General features: G+C 36.2%; 1 protein-coding gene and 1 long non-coding RNA gene across 2 annotated transcripts; both read right to left on the bottom strand.

Moving 5' to 3' along the window:
• Positions 1-7,316: 7,316 nt before the first annotated feature.
• Positions 7,317-7,922, bottom strand: LOC109163347 (sorbitol dehydrogenase-like). Its single transcript, XM_019312097.1, has 2 exons — positions 7,686-7,922; positions 7,317-7,586 (listed from the first exon to the last, which is right to left on the bottom strand). The coding sequence occupies exons 1-2, from the start codon at positions 7,877-7,879 to the stop codon at positions 7,394-7,396; spliced, it is 387 nt and encodes a 128-aa protein (XP_019167642.1). The 5' UTR covers positions 7,880-7,922; the 3' UTR covers positions 7,317-7,393.
• A 10,093-nt stretch (positions 7,923-18,015) lies between these two features.
• Positions 18,016-18,304, bottom strand: LOC109163348. The gene is made up of 3 exons (XR_002051260.1): positions 18,269-18,304; positions 18,124-18,165; positions 18,016-18,059 (listed from the first exon to the last, which is right to left on the bottom strand). It is a non-coding gene; the product is annotated as an uncharacterized LOC109163348 (long non-coding RNA).
• Positions 18,305-24,199: the final 5,895 nt, after the last annotated feature.

Below are 24,199 nucleotides of genomic sequence, written 5' to 3'. Positions count from 1 at the left end.
TGCTTATAAGTTCGGGCCTACCTCAAGACGCGTGGGGTGAGGCTATTTTGACAAGTAATTACCTTTTAAATAAGGTACCCCACAAGAAGCTCGATAAGACTCCTTATGAGCTGTGGAACGGTAGGAAACCTTCCTACTAGTACCTGAAAGTGTGGGGGTGTCTTGCCAAAGTTTTGGTGCCAACAGCTAAGAAAGTAAAGATAGGTCCTAAGACAGTGGACTGTATCTTTATTGGCTATGCACATAATAGTAGTGCTTATCGGTTCTTAGTACACGAGTCCCATAATCCGGACGTACACGAGAACACGATAATAGAATCAAGGAATGCATCTTTCTTTGAAAATGTATTTCCTTGTAGGTCCAATGAGGGACCAAGTTCGTCAAAATGAACATTTGACGAAGCTATGGATAATGATAGTGGGGAATCCGAGAGAGAACCCGAGCTCGAGCCAAGACGCAGTAAGCGGGCGAGAGTTGGAAAATCATTTGGTCCTGATTTTCTAACTTACTTGTTGGAGTACGATTCGAGTACTCTAACTGGTTTATTAGAAAATGAACCCGATTTTCTATCTTGTTTGATAGAAAACGAGCCTCGAACGTACGGAGAAGTCGTGACTTCTACAGAAGGACCAATGTGGAAAGAGGCTATTAAAAGTGAAGTGGATTCTATTTTACAGAATCACACTTGGGAACTTGTTGATCTTCCTTCGGGTAGTAAACCCTTAGGATCCAAGTGGGTCTTTAAAAGGAAGATGAAACCCGATGGTTCCATCGAGAAGTATAAGGCTAGGCTTGTAATCAAGGGTTATAGGCAACGTGAGGGCCTTGATTACATCGACACGTATTCTCCCGTGACGAGAATAAACTCCATTAGAATGATACTTGCTATAGCCGCGCTGCGGAATTTGGAAGTTCATCAAATGGACGTTAGAACCGCTTTCCTAAATGGCGAACTAGATGAGGAAATCTATATGGAACAACCCGAAGGGTTCGTGGTTCCGGGCCAAGAAAGGAAAGTGTGTAAATTGGTTAAATCGCTATATGGTTTAAAACAAGCGCCTAAGCAATGGCACGAGAAGTTTGACCATGCGATGTTGACTAATGGATTTAAAATAAACGAAAGTGACAAATGTGTCTACGTTAAAGAAATGATAGACAGTTATGTCATTCTTTGTTTATACGTAGATGACATGCTCATCGTTGGTAGTAACGATCAGATGATCAAGTCTACCAAAAATATGTTAAATGCGAGATTTGACATGAAGGATATGGGTTTGGCTGATTTAATCCTCGGGATTAGAATCATTAGAAGACCTGATGGTCTGGTGTTAAGCCAATCACATTATATTGATAAAATCCTTGAAAAATTTAACAAGGATAATCATCAAGGGACTAGGACGCCATTAGATCGAAGCGTTCATCTAACCAAGAACCACGGGGAGTGTATTTCTCAAGTAGAATATGCTCGGGTTATTGGTAGTTTGATGTATCTAATGAGCTGTACTAGGCCGGATATCGCCTTTGCGGTTAGTAAACTCAGTAGATATACGAGTAACCCCGGTGCCATGCACTGGACGGCAATAGTGAAGGTTCTGAAATACTTAAGGTATACTCGAGACCTTGGACTGCACTATGGGAGATATCCTGCTGTACTTGAAGGGTATAGCGACGCTAGCTGGATATCTGATATTAAGGACTCTAAGTCCACGAGTGGCTACGTGTTTACACTAGCCGGTGCAGCCGTTGCATGGAAATCCTCTAAACAGACCGTGATAGCTAGATCCACGACGGAATCTGAGCTGATAGCCTTGGACAAATGTTGTGAAGAGGCTGAATGGCTACGCCATTTTTAGAGGATATTCCTAATTGGGAAAGACCTGTACCTCCAATATGTGTGCATTGCGATAGTCAAGCTGCAATTGGACGAGTACAGAATCATATGTATAATGGTAAGTCTAGACATGTGCGTCGTAGACATAATACCATTAGACAACTTCTCACAACTGGTGTTGTCTCGATTGACTACGTAAAGTCAGAAGACAATATAGTAGATCCGCTAACCAAAGGGTTATGTAGAGTAGCTGTGGAGAAGTTGAGACGAGAAATGGGTCTAAAGCCCTTGGTATAAAGTTCTATAGTGGACACCCAACCTAGCTGGCACCTAGGTTCAATGGGACAACTAAATTATGGAACGGAGCGTGTCACTGTGGGGGTCTCGGATTCCCTACCACTCCTCGTTAGAAACAGTGGCTCCCGCACAAGGTTAGCATGTTAAATGCTTTAGTGATTCGAATGTCGGTTGACATATGTAAGTATGCGGGATACTCGGGAAAGAATCACCTATGTGAGAGAGAAGTGAGGGTCGCTTCAAAGGAGAATTGACGGGCACAATTCTTCACAAACTCTTGCAGAACCAGGAATGGTGACCCACGACCAAAATGGGCACAATCATGAGAACAAAGCATGGTTGGGAGGTTCCTGTGTGAGATATGTCATCGTCTATACAAACGGCAGTCGGTTCAAAGACATCGCGTTCTACCGTACAGCTAGTAGAGTAAATGTATCTTCACGACGGAAGGTTCAAAGGGTGTGACCCTACCTATCCTATGCAGGGATCGACCGTTGAACACAGTTGTTTCCGTTTTAAAACTACCCCGAAAATCAATTTTCATTTATGTGGGGGATTGTTGGAAAAATTAGCTTAAAATGGCATAAAATGACATATTAAGTGGCTATTTTGTGGTACAATTATCTGTGGGGTCCACTTCCGATTTGGGTCGGGTCAAAGTGGATTCGGATTCTTCGTAGTAAGACGAAGAGATTGATATATTGTACGCTCAAAACGGATAATGGGTGAATGAGATATTGATTCTCAAAGTAGACCCATTTAAGTTGGGAAATGAAGGGAAAATGTAGGACTTTGTCCCACATTGGTTTGAAAACAAGATTTGCCCCCCTTATATACATGAGCTCTTTTCAAGCTTGTAGAATTATATAGCATAGAGGCTCTCTCGCGCGGGGGGGGGGGGGGGGGGGGGGGGTGCAAATCAAAATCCAACTAGAGGACATCAAAAAGGCTTGAAATCAAACCCGAGCTCGCGTGCGCCGGCACCTGCGGGCACGAATGTCGTCCAGCACGAGAGTAGTGCACTCTCGGGTTGCACCACAGTGCACACGAGAGATGTACTCTCGTGTTGACTGGTTCGTGTGCTCTCGTGTGAACCTGCAACCCAACGGTCTGAAACCCGAAAGTGCAGAAGATTAAACTCATCTGTTACGGAATTAATACTGTTTTAATTCCAATTTTTAAATTCTGAGTTTAATCCTACTTAGTGGTGACCGTTACAGGTGTTACACAATTGGTTTTAACACCAATTTAATGGCCATGTTGAATGCTATCACTCCAACATCCCTATATAAAGAGAGGTAGAAGCAGTAGCATTTTACATAGTACAAAAATGAAAGGAATTCCAGTAGCTTTCAGCTTCCTAAAACTCTGCTTCTACTCTCTTCTTTACCAACTAGTGTTCTCTACTTTGCTTTGTTTGCCGGGTTCCTTGTTTAGGTGCTTAAACAAGGAATCGTAGCACGTTTTATCCTGGGAAACCTAGGCTACAACGCTCCTAGCACTTGTGGGAGGTAGCAAATAAGGTTTTAAGGAAAAGAACCTTGTGTTCGAACTCGTGCTAAACCTATACCCACACTCTCAACCTTTTCCTTCCCAATTTTCTGTTTTCCCATATAATATTAATCTTTCCGTAGGATTATTATTATTTTTGGGATTTTCCACCTAATTACCCAACAGTATACACTGTATAATTGAGATACATATTTGAATATTTGTATGCAATTCTATGTTTGAGCTGCTGAAAAATTATGTTTTTTTTTTTTTCGCATTAAGAAACAAAAAAAAAAAAAAATTCAATTTTGATATTTTTTTTTGGCTTGCTGCAGCTTCGCTGTTCTCTTTAGAACTCCGGTCTGCGGTTAGATTGCCGGCGACCTTTGTTGATGGTGGAAAATGACGGCTCATAAAAAAAAATTATACTCTCCCGTTGTTTTTCCGTCAATATTGCCGTCAACAATGGAACTCCAATTAGCGGAAGGTTGGGGATCGGTAGCCAGATCACAAAACTCTAATTTCCTCAAAGCTTGTTTCGTCCACCTGCGTACAGTTCTTTCAATTTCTGGATCGTACGGCAAGATTTCTTGAGTGGAAAGATGTTATACTCCTGCAATTAAGATTATTAGAGTCCGTGTTCAATGAAAAACCCCCTGAGGTTACTGAAGAAAGCACTGGTGAAGCCAAGCAGCTTCGCGCTCGATGGGAGAAATCCAATGGATTATGTGTGCTCTTCATCAAGTCAAGAATTTCCACTAAAATTCGTTATTGTTTTGAGGACATTAAGGAAGCTAAAACTTTTCTCAAAGCTATCGATGACAACATTAACTATTCAAATAACTTAGAAGAATATTTAACCTCAATTTCTACTGAATATTAGAATAATTTGTAGCACAACATCAACTAATATAGCAAATAATTATATCAAATAAATAACTAGTAGGCCTCCCTAGCAATTAAATGATACAACTATTAAAAATAACTTAGAAGAATATTTAATACTCAAATGCATAAAAACATATATATTAAAAATAAATAAATAATCTTACAGCATAATCAATTCCGGGGCTTCAACTCACTAAACCAAGCTAATGAAATTAGCACCGAATGGACATTGATAACAACTTTAAAGAATAATCGAGAGGGGAAGAATGAACAATGGATAAAAAACTTTTCCCCTATTTATACACTCTCAAAATATATTAAAGGTATTTTCCACCGTTTATTTCCCTCCTTTTGCACTGAAGTCTTCCGCTGTTTCGTTCATTTTTCTCCGTAAATATTTGCGTTGAAGTTGACGCTTTCCACTGCTAACTGTACGAATGAGAAACCTCCTGAGGTTACTGAAGAAAGCACTGGTGAAGCCAAGCAGCTTTGCGCTTGATGGGAAAAATCCAATCGATTATGTGTGCTCTTCATTAAGTCAAGAATTTCCACTAAAATTCGTTATTGCATTGAGGACATTAAGGAAGCTAAGACTTTGCTCAAAGCTATCGATGACAACTTCATTGACTCGAAGATAGCTTTGGCAAATAACTCTAATAATGAAGTTTAGAAATTTCCATCTTTCCACTATCAAGGGCACGCGTGAGCACATCACGCAGGTTAGGGACATTGTGGCTCTGTTAAAGAAGTTAGAAATCATTATAGTAGCTGATTTTGTGGTGCGTTTTGCAGTTGAGACCCTCTCCCAGGAGTACAGTCCTTTTAAGATTTTCTACATCACACATAAAGTGGTTTGGTCTATCAATGAATTGATAACCATGTGTGAACTGGAGGAACAAAGGCTTGTGGCTGAGCTTGGGTATGTTCCCTCTTCTTTTGTTTGTTTCGAATCTAATATGTCAGAAGTTAATACTAATTCTTGGTGGGTTGACTCTTGTTCAACAATCCACATTGCAAACTCCTTGCAGGATATGACAAAATTGAGACAACCGATGGGAACTGAGTGTAGCATCTTCTCTGGAAACAAGATTGCATCACCAGTAGAAGCTGTCGGAGTTTGCAGTTTAGTTTTGGAAAATGGTTTTGTTTTGACATTAGAAAAGACATTTTATGTTCCTACTTTTTCATGGAATTGAACTTAGTTTCAGTTTCTAGACTTGTACTGACTGCATTAAGGGTAAGCAGGCAAACAAGTCAAAGAAAGGTGCCAATAGAAGTTCAACGTTGTTGGAAATTATTCCTACTGACATATGTCTACATCAAATAATTCTGATGTAGACCATGCCTTCTGGGACATTTATCTTCTGAATATATGCTCCAATCTAATCCCTTACTATTTTGGACTAGTCAGTTTCCTCTTATATCTTGAGCTCATACTTCTTCTCATAGTATACGCTACTGACTTTCAAACTTCATCTCAGAATTAATTCTTTCAACCAATGGGATCTCTTGATTTAATGTGAACTTCATCTCCAATTAAATCCCATGAATTAATTCTCAAATGGATCTCATACGAGTGGTGAGATCTCTATCCTTGATTGAAACTTCATCTCATACTCCAGCTTTGAAACTTCATCTCATACTCCAGCTCATACTATAAATTGTCTTTTGAAACTTCATCTCATACTTCTGCTCATACTATAAATAGTCTTTTGAAACTTCATCTCATACTTCAGCTCATACTATAAATAGTCTTTGAAACTTCATCTCATACTTCCAGCTCAGGTGACTATTTTTCTTTGAGGGATTGCACATTAATGGTTATATGCTCAACAGGCCCCCTCACGTGTGCGTGCCAATTACTTTTGTTGGGCTCTAAGAAACACGTGTACCGTAGTCACTTTTTTTATCGGGTGGCGCTAAGATTCAAACCCATGATCTTTGGCATGGATCTGATACGAAATTGAACAATGACAAGATTCATTGTATTCAATCAAAATAACTGTACATACATCAACTATTTATACATAAATAAACTATTAACCTAATGGGCCTATTCCTAAAAGAGCCTAGGGTTTCAACACTCCCCCTCAAGTTGACAACTTCGCCAACTATTAACCTAATGGGCCGATTCCGAAAGTTGTTGTAATAACCAGCAGGTAGAAAATGCAACATATTCTGTGGCTTTGGTTCTACGATAGATCTCAGCTGCAATATTAACTGGGAAGCACAATTCTATAATGGTACTCCATATTACACTCCAAGTAGCACCGGAATCTTACTTTAGTTGCATTAGGCCATTTATGTTAACTAAAAACAAAACAGCCGGCATGTATGTAATACCAATCTTGCATGGCGCCATATATAAGGTACTTGATGAATATAAAGGGAATGTGCCAAAGAATTAAGCATTAAAATTTCACAGAATCATTTCCATAATTCCTTACCAACATAATGTGCACCATTTGTAATTCCTGGCTTAGAGACATGTTACTGTGATGATGACTATATAAACTTCCCATATATCTGAAAGTTTCATCATCAGGGCAAGCAAATTAAAGTAATATTTCTTGCCAAAGGTCCCAATTGACAACATTACACTGAAAACTAATTAAAACATTTTTAAAAGAGTTATTGTCCCAGACAAACTAGACCCAGTTTGATTATTGTCCTTTGTATACCCGGAATATAATTTGAACGGCGGCAATAAAAAAGACAAAGAATTTACGAGGAAAATTCTCAATGCACAAGGTACAAAAAATTTCGTCAAACTGATCGAGTTGAATTATATTGTATGCGTATTCATTTACATAAATATAAGTCTAACTACTACATTAGACTATTTCTAGCTAAGTTATTGATGAATGGCAATAATGAATCTAAACTCTAAAGATTGAACATGACTTTGATAGCATTGCCACCACGAGCACTGGTTTCAAATGCCTCTTCAACCTCCTTCTGTGTGAACCCAAACCTGTGTGTGATCAGTGGCTTCACATCAATCTTCCCACTCCTCAAAAACTCTATGCACTGTGGCCATGTATTCTTGTACCTGAATATCCCCACTATATCCACCTCCCTACACAACAACACAACCATCATCTTTAAAAAAAAAAAACACACACACAATAAAGATATCTACAATTATAAAGTCTGCAAATAATTAATTAAAAACTACCTTGCTGCTGCAGGAGTGAGGGGGACTGTCATTTCGCAGTGGCCCATGCCGACGAGGCAAACCTTGCCGCCGGAGCAGGTTGCGCGAAGGGCGGTGGACATTGTCTTATTAAAACCGGCGCAGTCCAAGCAGACGTCGATTCCGACTCCCATAGCGGCCTTGATGTTTTCCACCTCAGATTCCACATCTTCCATCTTGTGTGAAACCTTGATAATCACATCCGCTCCCAATTTCTTAGCGAACAACTTAAAAAAATAATAATAATAATAATCGCCGGTTCACCCTGAGAGGTGGCCGCGGAAGAGGGCTATTCCGGCCTTCATCGCCGCGGCCAGCAACACGATTTTTGCAACACTGATATATAGTATAGATATAGATTAAAATAGGAATAGTTTGCAGAATTATTGTAAGAATGGGAGAATAGAAATAAATATATTTTATTAGGAAGAGAGATATTTTTGGAATTGGGCGGGAAGTTAAAATTTCATGATTTTGTTATTATATATAGTATAGATTGATTGATTACAATAGGAATTGTATTACCCTATTTTATAATATTAGAATAGAATTTTAACGCAGAATTATTGTACGAATGGGAAAGTAGAAATCAATATATTTTATTAGGAAGAGAGATTTTTTAGGAACTGGGCGGGAAAGTTAAAATTTCAGGATTTTATTATTATATATAGTATAGATTACAATAGGAATTGTATTACACTATTTTATAATATTAGAATAGAATTTTAACGCAGAATTATATTACGAATGGGAAAGTAGAAATCAATATATTTTATTAGGAAGAGAGATTTTTTAGGAATTGGGCGAGAAGCTAAAATTTCAGGATTTTGTTATTATATATAGTATAGATTGATTGATTGATTACAATAGGAATTGTATTACACTATTTTATAATATTAGAATGGAATTTTAACGCAGAATTATTGTACGAATGAGAAAGTAGAAATCAATATATTTTATTAGGAAGAGAGATTTTTTAGGAATTGGGCGGGAAGTTAAAATTTCAGGATTTTGTTATTTTATATAGTATAGTATAGATTGATTGATTACAATAGGAATTGTGATAGAAATATTTTTGTAAGTTTTGATGAGCCAAATGTACTTTAGATCCCCTTATTTTTAGGTCTTTTAGTACAAGCATCATAAATCAGAATATCAAGTCAAAAGGAATCTACCATAGGAAGAACAAAATTAATTTGGGAAATTAATTTTGGTCCTACGAGTATTCATCCGAGAAAGAAGCATAAAGGAATGACGTTGCAAGAAATAACTGGATGAGCCTAACGGCGAAATGGTAGAAGTCCTTATTCAAAATGATCACACCCAAGATCGATTCCTACAATGTATGAAAAGGAGCACAATGTTTCTAAAAGAGCACAATGTGAACAAGCACGATGTGTTTAAAGGGTCACAATGTGACCAAATCAGAAAGAGCACAACTTGTTCAAGTCAAACAACCCAAGTCAAAGGAGTTCGAAGGAATTTATTTTGGATTAGCCCACATGCCACAAGAGTCCAAAATTGCCTGAAGATATTTGATCAGAACGGAAAAATATTTATGAAGACATGAATATAAAAACTTATCTTAGAAATAAATTCTATCAGATGAATTTATTTCAAAGATTCATTGGATATTCAAATTGACAACAAAAATAATATTTTAAGAAACAACTTGAAAATCAAGTTGAGATAAAATATTATTTTGTTAGGCAAGTTGACAATCAAATCAAAATTGATGATCTACTATTGTCAACAATATCAGGCTATGAAGATTCAAATTTCAAATATCAAATTATCCCACTCCAACGGATATATTTGATTGCCTATAAAAAGCCATGAAGACTTGAAGACAAGCAGAGATAGAGGTGCAATACACACGGATAAACAAAGTGCAAAATTCAAAAGTGCGAGTGCTCAAATATTGTTAGAGACTTTATCTGAATAGTCTCAAATCTAGTTGTAGAGAGATACAATTACCTTTGTATTTGTAATTGTACAAAGAGTATAGCTGTGTGCAAAATACTCTAAAGAGTGTAGCTATGTGCAAAACACTCGTAGTTGCTAAGTGTAGCTGTGTGCAAGACACTTAGTTGGCGTTGAGTATAGCTGTGTGCGAAATACTCGGAGTTGAGTGTAGCTGTGTGCGAGACACTCGGAGTTGGGTGTAGCTGTGTGCAAGACATCCGGAAGAAGTGCTTGTGTAGCGCTTATTCACTATTGTAATTGTGTGTGGAAAATAGTGAATTACTCCTAGAAGTGAATGGAGTAAAGTGGACTAGGAAGATTACGCCACTTCCGAACCACTATAAATTGCCTCTCTGATTTACATACCGCACTTACATAATTTGCTCTATTTATCTATCTTATCCGACTAACCCGTTTACTATTCACAGTTAATCTTAATCATCTGGGTTTAGTGTGTTTTCACGTATGCATGTGACTCAAACTTCTCGAGCTTAAATATTGGAATATTCTAAGCAAGTTTGACGTGTTGCATGTAACGTTCGTCACACGGTCGACGTGACACGATATTTATATACAATCTTGAATATTATTGTTATATATTGAGTGAACCATCTCCTTTATATATTCAAGATACCTCTGTCACTTTACATATTATCTGTACCCTTCTTACATTACTATTATTCCACTGTGTAGTTTAAACTTACTCTATTTACTTGTTACTTAGAGTTGAAGTTACCAAAGAGTTATTTATTTTGAAAAAGCTTGAAAGTCTATTCACCCCCCCCCCCCCTCTCTAGACTTTCACCACCCTATCGGGACCAACAATTGGTATTAGAGCGATTGTCTAATCAAGTCAACTTTGACTGCTAGACAGATCTCGAAAAATCAAGATGATGAAAAGCGATATGGCTCTTGCCCAAAATTTATTATTTTCCTTAGAGAAATTTGATGATTGGAAAATTCGCATGCAGGTACATTTATCCGCGTTACATGATGAAATGTGGGAAATTGTTACGAGTGGTCCTATTGAGATTTTACAAGTCAACACTTCATCCGTACAAACAAGTGACACTCCACAATACATTCCAAAATCGAAAGCGGAATGGTCTCGTGAAGATAGAACAAGAAATAACTTGGACAATATTGCCAAGGATATTTTGTTTAAATCTATCGATGACACAATATTCCCAAAAGTTCGAAAATGTCAATCCGCGAAGGAAGTTTGGGAAACGCTCATTCAAGTTGGTGAAGGAGACGAGCAAGAAAAGGATAATAAGCTCATCATAGCATTAAAGAAATTCGAGGATTTCAAAATGCTAAACGGCGAGAATATTACCAACATGGAAACAAGATTTGCCAAAATCTTAGAAGAGATTAATGATCTTGGAAAAGATGTTAATCAAAAAGAAATCTCACTCAAAATTTTACGTGGTCTACCATCTACATGGGACATGAAGGTCACGGCCATGAGAGATCATAGGGATCTAAAAATCCTATCAACCGATAAGCTCTTTAGTGATCTAAAAGCTTATGAATTTGAGATGAAATCAAAATTAGAGGAAGATCATGAAGAAAAGAGCAACGCGCTTGTAGCTGAGCAACCATCAACTTCAAGGTCAGTACAAAATGTTGAATTATTGCCTAACGATCAATTTGCTCTCTTTGTCAAGAAATTTAGGAAATTCATGAAGAGAAGCAACTACAAGAAAAATCCACAAGGAAAATCGTGGAATGAAACAAAGAATTCGAAGAAAGAAATTGTTGAGGAAGACTCAAATTTGTGCTACAACTGTAGAAAGCCTGGACACTTTGCAGCTAGTTGTCCACACCCCAAGGTAAGTAAAAGTCAATACACAAATATTTCTAACTCTCAACAGGAAGAGTTCAAGCCCAAAGATAAAAGATTCACAAAGGAGAGAAGAAATGCACTTATTAGTGACCCACTCTCAACTCAAAGAGTGCAATGATTTTTTAATTCGTGAAAAAGATGAATTAAATGAAAAATTGCAAAATGCTCTACTTGAAGTGAAAGACTTGAAAGATAAAATTATTTGTCTTCAAGAAGAGTGTAAATCAAGGGAAGTGAGAGAACACAACCTTAGAGAGGTTATAGCAACATTTACACATTCATCCAAAATAATGGACAAAATGGTAAATATGCAAAAACCCTCAAGTGATAAAACCGAACTCGGTTATGATCCATCGTGTTCTCAAGCCTCCAAAAACTTGGCCAATTCTACTACTACTTTAAATAATAAAGTCCAAGTAGTAAAATTTGTAAAAGGTCAAGAAAGCACAGTGAGACAAGGAATTGGTCACAAAACTAATGTCAAAATTAATGCTGTTAGGCCGAAGCCTCAAAGAAACAATATTTCGCCTAAACAGTATGTAAAAAGACAAAAGTTTGTTCCTAAATGGAAATACACCAATGAGTCTAGTGCACAAAGCCCTCATAGGAGAATGGGAAGGAATCCAAGAATCGAGGCAGGGAGAGTTTATCCCTCCAAACAAGATTGGTTTGATAACATTAAAACATTGACTAAGTCCAGATTTAATGCCCATCATAGGCTCAAACAATCTACCTCCCACGTGCCAAATAATCGAGTAAATTTTCAAAAATCGGCACAAAAAATATTTTCAAAAATTAAATACAATTATAATGTGTTTAATGGTTACCAATCACCTAAACTTAGATCAGTGAGTACAAGGTGGATTTGGGTACCAAAAATGACTAACACCCAAGGACCCAAATCAAGTTGGATACCTAAAAATGTGTAATTTATTTGCAGGAAGTTTGGTACTTCGATAGTGGATGTTCTAGACACATGACTGGAAATAAATCTAGTCTTGTGAATCTTAAAAATATCGAAGGACCAAAAGTCGTATTCGGCGGAAATGAACGATACGACATAACAAAAGGAATTGGTACAATATTTCGAAATGGTTTGAAAATCGAAGATGTATCCTTTGTTGAAGGTCTAAAATTCAACTTGTTAAGTACAAGTCAATTTTGTGACAAAGGATATCTAGTAGAGTTCTTCAAAGATAAATGCCAAGTGAAGAATAATTCCTTGGGAGAAGTTGTGCTCGAAGGAATATGGAAGAAAAATATGTATGTTGTGGATTGGAACACAACCAAAGAATTAGTGTGCCTACTAGCAAACAACTCACACGCAACAAGCTGGGAATGGCATAAGAAGTTGAATCATCTAAACTTCAAGACTGTCAACAAGCTAGCAAGAAACAAACTCGTTGAAGGTCTACCCGACATTGTCTACAAGAAAGATCGAATATGTGATGCTTGCCAAAGAGGAAAGCAAATCAAGTCATCTTTCAAATCCAAAGCTCAAGAATCTACAACAAGACCGCTAAGTCTACTACACATGGATCTATTCGGTCCAGTAAACCCAGTAAGTCTAAGTGGTAAGAAATATACACTAGTTGTTGTTGATGATATTTCCAGGTACACATGGACGATATTTCTCAAAAAGAAAAATGAAGTGGAGCAAAAGTTGCCAGAATTGCTCAAGCTACTACAAAATGAGAAAGACTTGAAAATTGCAAAAATCCGAACTGATCATGGAACTGAGTTCGTGAATCAAGTAATTGAAGCCTACTGCAATTCTCAAGGAATTCTACATCAATTATCTGCCGCACGTACACCTCAACAAAACGGTGTAGCCGAAAGAAGAAATAGAACGCTAAAAGAAGCCGCATGAGTGATGATTACGTCAGCCGAGCTACCTAAAAGATATTGGGCTGAAGCAATCAACACCGCTTGCTACATGCAAAATAGAAGCTTGATACACAAGTCTTACAATAAGACTCCGTACGAATTATGGAAAGGGAGAAAACCTAAACTTAATTATTTTCATACTTTTGGCATCAAATGTTTTATTCTTAATAATGGTAAAACATATCTAAAGACTTTTGATGAGCGTGCAGATGAAGGAATATTTTTGAGATATTCATCTACCAGCAAAGCATTCAGAGTATTGAACAAGAAATCAATGGTGGTAGAAGAATCAATTCATATTACATTTGATGAAGCTCATAAGAAGGAAACCCAGAGCAACAAAAATGATCAGGAAAGTTGTCAAGTTGAAAAGTCATTAAATGATACTGACATATCTTTTAAAGATCAAATTGTACAGGGTATGGAGCAATTGGACATTGATTGCAATAGTGAAGGACACGTGGAAGCTAATGGAGATCTCCACGTGGAAAATCAAAATTCTCAAGTTGAAACACAAGTTGGAGAACAATCTGATGAGCAAAATGTGCCTACCTCCAACTTACCTACTGAGCAAGGAAACATGGAAAGCCCATGCAACCTACAACCTGACTTGAGATGGCTCAAAAATCATCCTCCAGAGCTAGTGATTGGAGATCCACGAGAAGGAGTAAAAACAAGGTCCTCAAATATACATACTTTATTTTCTTGTTTTCTTTCTCAAGTGGAGCCCACAAGCATTGAAGAAGCTCTAAGTTATCCAGATTGGATTAATGCAATGCAAGAAGAGCTTGATCAATTTAAAAGAAGTGACGTATGGGAATTAGTTCCAAGACCTGAAAATTACAATGTAATTGGAACAAAATGGGTCTTTCGGAACAAGGCAAATGAGGATGGAATTGTCATTCGAAATAAAGCACGATTAGTGGCCAACGGATATTCACAAGAAGAAGGCATAGACTTCGATGAAACGTTTGCACCTGTTGCAAGACTAGAAGCCATCAGAATATTTCTAGCTTATGCCGCGTACAAGAATTTCACTGTCTATCAAATGGACGTGAAAAGTGCATTTCTAAATAGCTTACTTGAAGAAGAAGTCTACGTTGAGCAACCACCCGGTTTCGAGGTAAAAGGTGATATTGATAAGGTCTACAGATTAAAGAAGGCGTTATATGGGTTAAAACAAGCACCGAGAGCTTGGTATGACACCCTATCAACGTTCCTAATTAACTGTGGTTTCACAAAAGGCCTTGTTGATAAAACCTTGTTCAGAATTCAAGAAAATGATCACATTTTATTCGTACAAATTTATGTTGATGATATTATCTTTGGTAGTACTAATAAAACTTTATGTGAGAAATTTTCCAAGCTAATGCAGAATAAGTTCGAGATGAGCATGATGGGAGAGTTGAACTACTTTCTTGGCTTACAAGTAAAGCAACTCAACGAAGGAATATTCATCAATCAGGCCAAATACACAAAAGATCTTATAAAGAAATTCGGTCAAGATGGAAAATCCTCAATCAAGATCCCGATGAGCACATCTTTAAGATTGGATAAAGATGATGAAGGCAAGGACGTTGACGAAACAAAATATCGAGGAATGATTGGATCAATACTATATCTCACTGCAAGTCGACCAGATATATCTTACTCAGTGGGAGAATGTGCTAGGTTCCAGTCAAAGCCAAAAGAAAGTCATTTTCTTGCTACCAAGAGAATCATCCGATACCTAAAAGGAACAGTCAATGTGGGATTATGGTATTCCAAATAAGGTAATTTTACACTAACTGGTTTCTCAGATGCAGATTTTGCAGGATGTAAAATCGATTGAAAAAGTACCTCAGGGACATGCCAGTTCTTAGGGGGAAGATTGGTATCATGGTTTAGCAAAAAGCAAAACTCCATAGCTACAAGTACAACCGAAGCTGAATATATAGCCACTGGGAGTTGTTGCGCGCAAATTCTTTGGATGAAACAACAGCTGAAATATTATGGCGTGAATTGTGAAAATGTCAACATATTGTGTGACAATACTAGTGCCATAGCCATAACACATAATCCTGTGTTACATTCAAGAACAAAACACATTGATGTGAGACATCATTTTATCCGGGATCATGTCGAAAAAAAGGAATTGTCAATTGAATACATCCCGACCGAGAATCAAATAGCTGATATTCTCACAAAGCCTCTGTGTGAATCAAGATTTTCGAAATTAAGACACGAGATGGGCATGATTGAATTGAGCTAAGTTTCTAAACTCTATTTAAATTAAAAGCTCAATTTTCATCTGAAAAATTCGTTACTATATCTGATTCAATTAGTTTCGTGCCTATGTGTCACGCATGCAAATTTGTCACATCTTAACATTTAAGTCTACAATAAATATTGAAAAAGCACATATTGCATGCATGTCTAACCGTGTATTTATTCACCTATATGCACAAATCAAAATTATTTAGATTTACACAATCTTACCATTTAAGAGTTGACAAGATGGTATGATGATGAGTTATCTTAAATGAGAGCATCTTTTTATGGTAGTTGCACATAATAAATAGTCTAAACGTGTATATATACATGCACATATTATTTTTGGAACAGATTTAGTGCTCTATGAATTTTATTTAAGGTAAAATCAGTTCGAGCACCTAAATTTTTGGCGCCACATCAGCAGACAAATTGAATGGAGAATATATAACCTAAACTAATACTACTACACAGCAGGCTTTTAACGTCGGCTAAATAGAGCTTTTAACGTCGGCTATGTTCCGTAGTTGTTCTGGGCGACGTTGTAAATATTATCTATAACGTCGGCTATATAAATAGCCGACGTTATATATTATTTTAAAAAATAAATAAATAAAGTTTACAACGTCGGCTAATAGCATTTAGCCGATGTTGTATAGTATTTAAAAAAGAAAAAAAATACTTACAACGTCGGCTATTAGCATTTAGCCGACGTTGTATAGTATTTTAAAAAAAATTAAAATACTTACAACGTCGGCTAAATGCTATTAGCCGACGTTGTAGGTATTTTAAGTTTTTATAAAATACCTAAAACGTCGGCTATTAGCATTTAGCCGACGTTGTAAGTATTTTAATTTTTTTTAAAATACTATACAACGTCGGCTAAATGCTATTAGCCGACGTTGTAACCGTTATTTATTTTTTAAAAAAATATATTCAACATCGGCTATTACTTAATAGCCGACGTTGTATGTTTTTTTGTTTTTTTTTTTTTTTTAATATACAATTTATTTGTCCATTATTTATACCCAAAAACCTGCTCAAATCTACTCACAACAACAACCACAACCTAAACCTGCTCAATTTCTCACAACCACAATCAAAACCTACTCAATTATTGCACCACAACCACAGCAAAATATGTACAATCTAATATTTATAATGAAACAAGTAATAAATCTCACAATTTGATACTAATTAATAATACAAGTTAACATTATCAAAAGCTAATATCAATTTGTTCAATTTACATACTTAACCATACATCAACAAAGAAAAAGAAGTCGGCCCATACGTCTCTTACTTGATCAATTTCTTGTTGAGTGTAGCTCGATCTACCAACTCTCTCAACAATCTACAAAGTTGATAATTATTAAATAATTAGTAAGCTAGCATTTTTAAAATTAGAAAGAGAAAGGTATTATATTAAATTACATGCCTTATTCATTCCAGCACATGCTTCTTTGGAAAGAATTTCAAGCATGTATTTTATCACATAATATCCACATGCCGTACTTCCAACTTGTTGAGCACACTACATTTGAATTAAATTACATTTAAAATTTTATTTAATAAAAAATAATAAAATATATGTAGTTTTACAAATGTATAAAATACTTACCAAAACCTTACCTCCATTTTGGTGAACGAGTTGATCCATTGCTTCTCAACAACTTTACTGAACTGACACACCTAAAATTGAAACATTAGGATCAACGTAACACTTGGAAAATATATAAGTACTTAATACATAATTACTGCAATTATAAATAGTACCCCAAAAAAAGAAGTTAGAAGACTCTTAAACCAGTGGTTACTGTTTAGGATTCTCCATTCAGCCTGTGTAGGGCAACCTGCCATAATGAATGGACTTTAAGAAAGAAGAAAAGGATGACAGCCAATTAACAAGTTCATATACTTATAGCCAGCCCGATGGTTAAGTATCGAGCTCTAACGACTATTTGTATTGACTCAAATTCAAAGAGACGACAGAGTACGTTTGAGTCGTTTAAGCATATAAGATTAAGAGTTTGAACTTAATTTCATCCAACGAGATGCAGATACCAGCAAAGCAGTATGCAAGAAAAAGAAAGAAAAAAAAAGTATAATTTATATTTGACAATGTTCATAATAATCTTGTGGGATGCCAGGATACTTGCAAGCATTAGTGACAGACTCAGAGGATAGGCCGCATTCCTGGTTCAACAGGTTCTCTGAATTCCCGGGAGCTACTGCCATCGATCTCTAACTTTTTGATGTCTCTACCATCTTCACATTATATCACACAACAACTGGTTTTCAGTTCCCTGTTATGTGGGAAAATGTAGGTTTAATTTGTACATTCTATTATATAGAGCCAATACCTGCTGTCTTAATCGTTCATTTTCTTCCATTAAATGCACTCCCTGCAATTTTTGAAACTTCAATTCACCACTGTGAGTACTCAACCTTAAAACAACACTAGTATACCTTTTCTTGAAGCTGGTTTATTTCCTTCATAATCTTTTCACCCTGACAAATTAGTCGAAAAAATAAATGTTTGTGAAAAATATAATAGACCATATATATAATCATAACAATAAACCATAATATCACTGGGTAGCACAAATTAAACCTTATTGTTGATAACATGGCCCAAACCTATTTGAAGGGGCCTCTCCAACTGCTGCAACTCTTCAATACTCAATTCTTGAAGCTCCTCTCCCCTCATTTGCCTGTTCATATATAGCCAAGACTACATCTTGATTTTAGTATACATCATTTAGCCAAGAGTACAGAAAACAACACACAAATTAAACTCACCTCAGCTATTGCATTTCACTAGAAATATCATCACAACTTAGTAGGTTAGATGTCACATTGGTTCTAATGGGATTTTTTATTTTTTTTTCTTTTGGTGGTTCTTGATATTCTGGAGCAACGTTAGTATAAATAGCAAAGCTTATAAATTTGGAATGGTAACTGAGATGTCATCACACTACATGGTAGTTGACAGCTAACTAAACTTATTACTTACAAATTTGACAAAAATAATTTTATAAGCCATTGTTAACAGTTGCACATTACATAATAGCTAATGTAATCTCATTTTAATTTCTTACAAATCGAACAAAGATATATAACCTTTCATTACTCAATGTTGATGCAGCTAATGACATTAAGCTAGGTACAGCTAAAGACTAGGCATTAAGCTCAACTTTTCTAAGTGCAGCTTTGCCAAGATCAATGCCACACACATCAGACAGCCTCACTAGGTACAGCAAAACATCAGAGAGCTCTTCTCCTAGGTATGTCTTTTCTGCCTCTTCCCACCAATTCATTAAATGAAGTCCAACAACAAATTAATCCATCAATTCATATCTTCTAAATTTTCAACTAACCTCAATATTCGTTAATTCTAGAGTTGTTAATCCTATATTATATAATTTTAAAAAATTATTATTAAATACTTAATTAATTTTTTCGTTATTAAGTTAGAGAATTTTGTAGAGTTATACCAATAACAAATTACCAATTACAATTACAAATTATATACAAATAATTACCGATTACAAAACAATCTAGAATATACCAATTACCAAATATATACAAACAAACACTAAAATGCAAATAAATGGACTAAAAATCGAAATTAATCAATAATAATTACAAATATATACAAATAAACTCAAAAATGCAAATAAATTGACTAAAATTCAAAATTAATCAATAAAAATTACAAATATATACAAATAAACCCTAAAATGCAAATAAATTGACTAAAATTCAAAATTAATCAATAAAATATACAAATATATACAAACAAACAAACCCTAAATTGCAAATCAATTTAATAAAATTTGAAATTAATTAATAATAATTAATATATATATATAAATACACATATATATATATACATATATATATATATATATATATATATATATATATATAACGTACCGGTAGTGTCCGTCGATGGCGTAGCGGCGGAGGGAAGCGATCGGTCTGAGACGGTGCGGCCGTGGGGAGGAGAGGGTGAAGCGACGGCGGCGGGGGAATGAAGTTGCAGCGGCGGCGCGGGGACGACGTCGGCGGGGAAGGAGTGTGCGTCGGGGACGACGTCGGCGGGTTGCAGCGGCGTCGGCAGCGGCGGGGGAGGCGGTAGGAAGAAGAGATGGAGGAGATGGATGAGAGGGGAGGAGATGGATCGGAGGAAATGGAGGAGATGCGATGCGGTGGTCTGAGATCGGGTCGTCTGATCTGTCTTGGCTTTATTTAATAACCTTTATAACGTCGGCTAACTAACGGCTACTTTAGTTAGCCGACGTTATAAAGAAAAAAAAATTAGAAAAAAAAATTAAAAAGAATACGACGTCGGCTATATAGTCAGCCGACGTCTTATTATATATTTTTTTTCTTTATAACGTCGGCTAAAGGGAAATAGCCGACGTTATATATAAATAATTTTTTTTTAAAAAGTAATAAACGACTTACAACGTCGGCTATTAATATAGCCGACGTCGTAGGTTACGTATTTCTTTTATATTTTTATGTTTTATTTATAACGTCGGCTATTAATAAATAGCCGACGTTATAAACTTAATTATAAAAAAAAAAAAATTTAAATGTTTTTAACGTCGGCTATTTATATAGCCGACGTTAAAGACCCGACGTTGTATGTGAATTCTGTAGTAGTGTAACTATCAGTTAGGTCAAAGGTTGGAAGTCATTAGAATACCAAAAATACCCGTCACTTATTAAAAGTCAAAATTCAATTGTGTGGATATTTTTGTAAAGGCACCTCCTTTTTCACCCAACCGGTCGAAAAGCCACCATTCCACTCAAAATTCTCCAAAACCTTTACACCTTCCATAGCTGAAAACTCTCTAGCTTCATCTCTCTCAATCTCAAATCCAAAAATACGAAACACACTATGGCCGCCATTGGAGATTCAAGCTCTCACCCGAATGAAGAACAACTCAATCTTGCCAAGCTAGCAGTTGGAATCAAGGCCGGAGGAAGCTTTGACCCACACGGATTTCTCAAAGAGGCCAAGAACTCTCAACTTGCACAAAGAATCATCCATGCACTTCAACAAAGCAATCTCATGAGGTTATGTTCTTATCCATACTCTGGATTTTATGATGAGGATGTTGCAGAATTTTATGTGAATGCCAAGGTTGTTGGATGGACCATTGAGTCCACCGTGAATGGAACTCTCATCACCATTGATGAACAAGAGTTGCACACAACTTTTGGATTTCCTATATCTAGTCCAGAACAACCACTGTTGGACTTAGATATACACACATATGATCACACGGAAGTTTGGACAGAAATTCAAAATGAGAATGCTTCTCTCGAACCAAATCTTTCCGGTCAAAAATCTGATTTGAAGTTAGAGTATGAAATGCTAGTCAAAATCCTCTACAAATGTGTTTTATGCATACTGAATAGTATGGAGGATATTTCACCTGTGAGAATTGGATATTTGCATGCTGCGATGAATGGTGTTAGAGGTGACTGGATTAAGCTTATTTTGAGCCGGATTGCACATTTTGTGAAAGGTGCAAAGATTAGGAATTGCAAGTTCAACCACATTCTAGGTTTCGGGTTACTTATTGGAGAAATTATAAAGAGAAAAGGATTGCCAATGAGGTCTAGAAAGCCATTTGGAAACAACCGGATTTTGTTTAAAGATCATGAAGTGTCAACCGAGTTGAATTCCAAAAGGAAGAGGAAACCGAAAGGAATCCCTGCTAGAAAAAAGCCAGTAGCAGAAATTCTTGGTTTAGCTTCTCAACCCTCAATCTAACCCCATGAAAATCCAACCTCTAGTCACGAACCAAATTCAAGCCAAAATCCTAACTGTTATAATAATAATATTATTATTATTATTATTATTATTATTATTATTATTATTATTATTATTATTATTATTATTATTATTATTATTATTATTATTATTATTAAACCAAGTAGTGGGATTATTTGCTTAATACATGGGATTGCAACATGCTTAATACGTGGGATTGTAGCATGGAGTTCGCAGCAGTACGTGGAGTTTATTAGCATCAATTTAGGACTTTTGCTATTCATGTTTTAGTATAAATAGGTTCAATTACAAAGCATTTCAAAGATATCAAGTGAATAAACATCTATTCATATTTCTCTCTCTCCCTCTTTCTTCTCAAATATATATATTATATATATTATAGATATATTATATTATATTTAATATATATTATATTGAATATATTATATTATATTTAATATATATTATATTAAATATATTAAATATATTATATTTAATATATCCAACACTAACTCAAGACAAAATCCTACCACAAGCCAAAATCCCACCATAAGTCACAATACCACATCAAACCTCAATCCCAACACAAGCCAAAATGTCTTGAACCCTTTTTCCCGAATAGCCGAATTGGAGACGGTGATGAATGAGGAAATTTATCAAGTTGATGCACTTGATTTGATATTGGTAAATGAATACCGAAGAGTTCTCAATTGGAGAAATTGGAGACTAGGTTCTTATCAAGAGTTGATGACAAAAGGACCGAGTATGCAAGAAGAAGAAATATTTTCGTTGAATTGGATTGGCAGTTTTGATGTTGGCCATGCGACATTGATTTCTACTGTAAATGGAGCTTTTGTGAGAAAATTAAAAGCTAAGTTGGCCGACACTTCTCATGATGACACAGTCCAAGGAAACATGCCAACTGAAGATGATTTTTTAGTTGACATTGATGAGTTTGTTACAAGGAACGAAGAAGAAGAAAATGTCACACATGGTGCACATTTATTGGACAGTGGTCTATATGATGTTAGTGTGTTGAATCAAACAGAAATTAGCCAAGAACATCATGCCATGCAACTCAGCCACCATATGGAGGAAATTCAATCAATCCATGCAGAAAGTATGCAAGGTGACACACACGTGTTTCACACGCCAGAAAGAGAAGGGAATTTACTAGAAAATCAAGCACAATCTCACATGCTTGGAGAATATTCTGCTCAAGAAGGAGCAAGGTGTATTCCCGCAACCCAAGAAGATCAAAACATTGATGGCACAACCTCAAATGAAAAATTGAAAAATCTGGAGAATGTTGTACTAAGTCTTGTTGACCGAATGGATAGTATGTTTCAAGGTATCTACACTCATGTGGATAATGTTGTCAATACTCAAGGAGGAAAATTCGAAGCATCATTTGATGAAAACCGGAGGAGTCAACAACACCTGATTGACACACATCAAGCACTTGAGAGACAAGTTGGTGGATTGAACACAAATGTCAAAGGGCAACTCAATGAGTTCTGTTACAGATTGGATGAATTGTATGTATATTTCCTGGATTCAATTACAAAGGATGAAGTCCTATATATATACAAAATGTGAGATAAAGAAAAGGAAAGAAAATCAAGGAAAATTAATGAGAATAATAATAGACCAAAAATACAAAGCTAAAATATATACGTTAGAATATATACGTTAACACCCCCCCTCAAACTCAAGGTGGGATAGTAGAAGTCAACTTGAGTTTGCGCAGTAAGAACTGAAACCGTCCAGGGAGATGAGCTTTAGTAAAAATATCTGCTGATTGATCTTCGGAAGAAACATGAGTAAGTTGTACAGTGCCATGTTTAATATGTTGGCAAATAAAATGACAATCTGTCTCGATGTGTTTGGTCCGTTCATGAAACACATCATTATGAGCAATTTGGATTGCACTTTGATTATCACAATGAAGAACAGTAGGCGAGGGTTGTTTAATACCCATATCTTCAAGTAGCCATCTAAGCCAAATCAATTCAGAAGTAGCATCAGCAAGTGCCCGATATTCAGATTCAGTGCTAGATCGAGAAGTGACTGTTTGCTTTTTACTTCGCCATGAAATAAGTGAGTCGCCCAAGAAGAAACAGTAACCAGTCGTTGAACGACGATTAGTAGGGTCTCCAGCCCAATCAGCATCAGAGTAGGCAGACAAGGTTAATGAGGAGTGTGCAGAGAAATGAAGACCATGCACAAGAGTACCTTTAACATATCGTAAGATACGGAGCACAGCAGTAAAGTGAATTGTACGAGGAGCTGCCATAAATTGACTTACTACATGAACAACATAGGAAATATCCGGGCGAGTTACTGTAAGATAAACAAGGCTACCAACCAGTTGCCTGTATAGTGTGGGATCAGCAAGTGGTGTGCCATCAAAAGGTGTTAATTTAACATTTGTATCCAATGGTGTAGATGTAGTACTAGAATCTGTTATACCAGCCCTTGAGAGTAGATCAGCAGCATATTTAGCTTGAGATAAATAGTAGCCATTAGAAGTGGAAGAAACTTCAAGACCTAGAAAATAGCTAAGAGGTCCCAAATCCTTCATTTCAAAGTGTTGATTTAGATAACGTTGGACATCAGAAATAGCCCTGGAATCATCACTAGTAATAATCATATCATCTACATAGAGTAACAAGAACACAACACCCTTGTTAGTATGGCGAACAAACAAAGCTGAATCATGAGGGCTAGAAGTGAAACCAAATCGTGCAA

This window comes from Ipomoea nil, unplaced genomic scaffold, assembly GCF_001879475.1.
Source record: "Ipomoea nil cultivar Tokyo-kokei standard unplaced genomic scaffold, Asagao_1.1 scaffold3017, whole genome shotgun sequence".
NCBI lineage: Eukaryota > Viridiplantae > Streptophyta > Magnoliopsida > Solanales > Convolvulaceae > Ipomoea > Ipomoea nil.
The sequence above is the reverse complement of the archived record's forward strand: the minus strand, read 5'-3'. Positions and strand labels throughout refer to the sequence as shown.

Excerpts from the sequence above, each read along its gene's own strand:
- LOC109163347 (XM_019312097.1), bottom strand. The coding sequence starts at position 7,879 with ATGGAAGATGTGGAATCTGAGGTGGAAAACATCAAGGCCGCTATGGGA. Across the intron at positions 7,587-7,685 it reads CTCACTCCTGCAGCAGCAAG|GGAGGTGGATATAGTGGGGA; the intron begins GTAGTTTTTAAT and ends GTTGTTGTGTAG.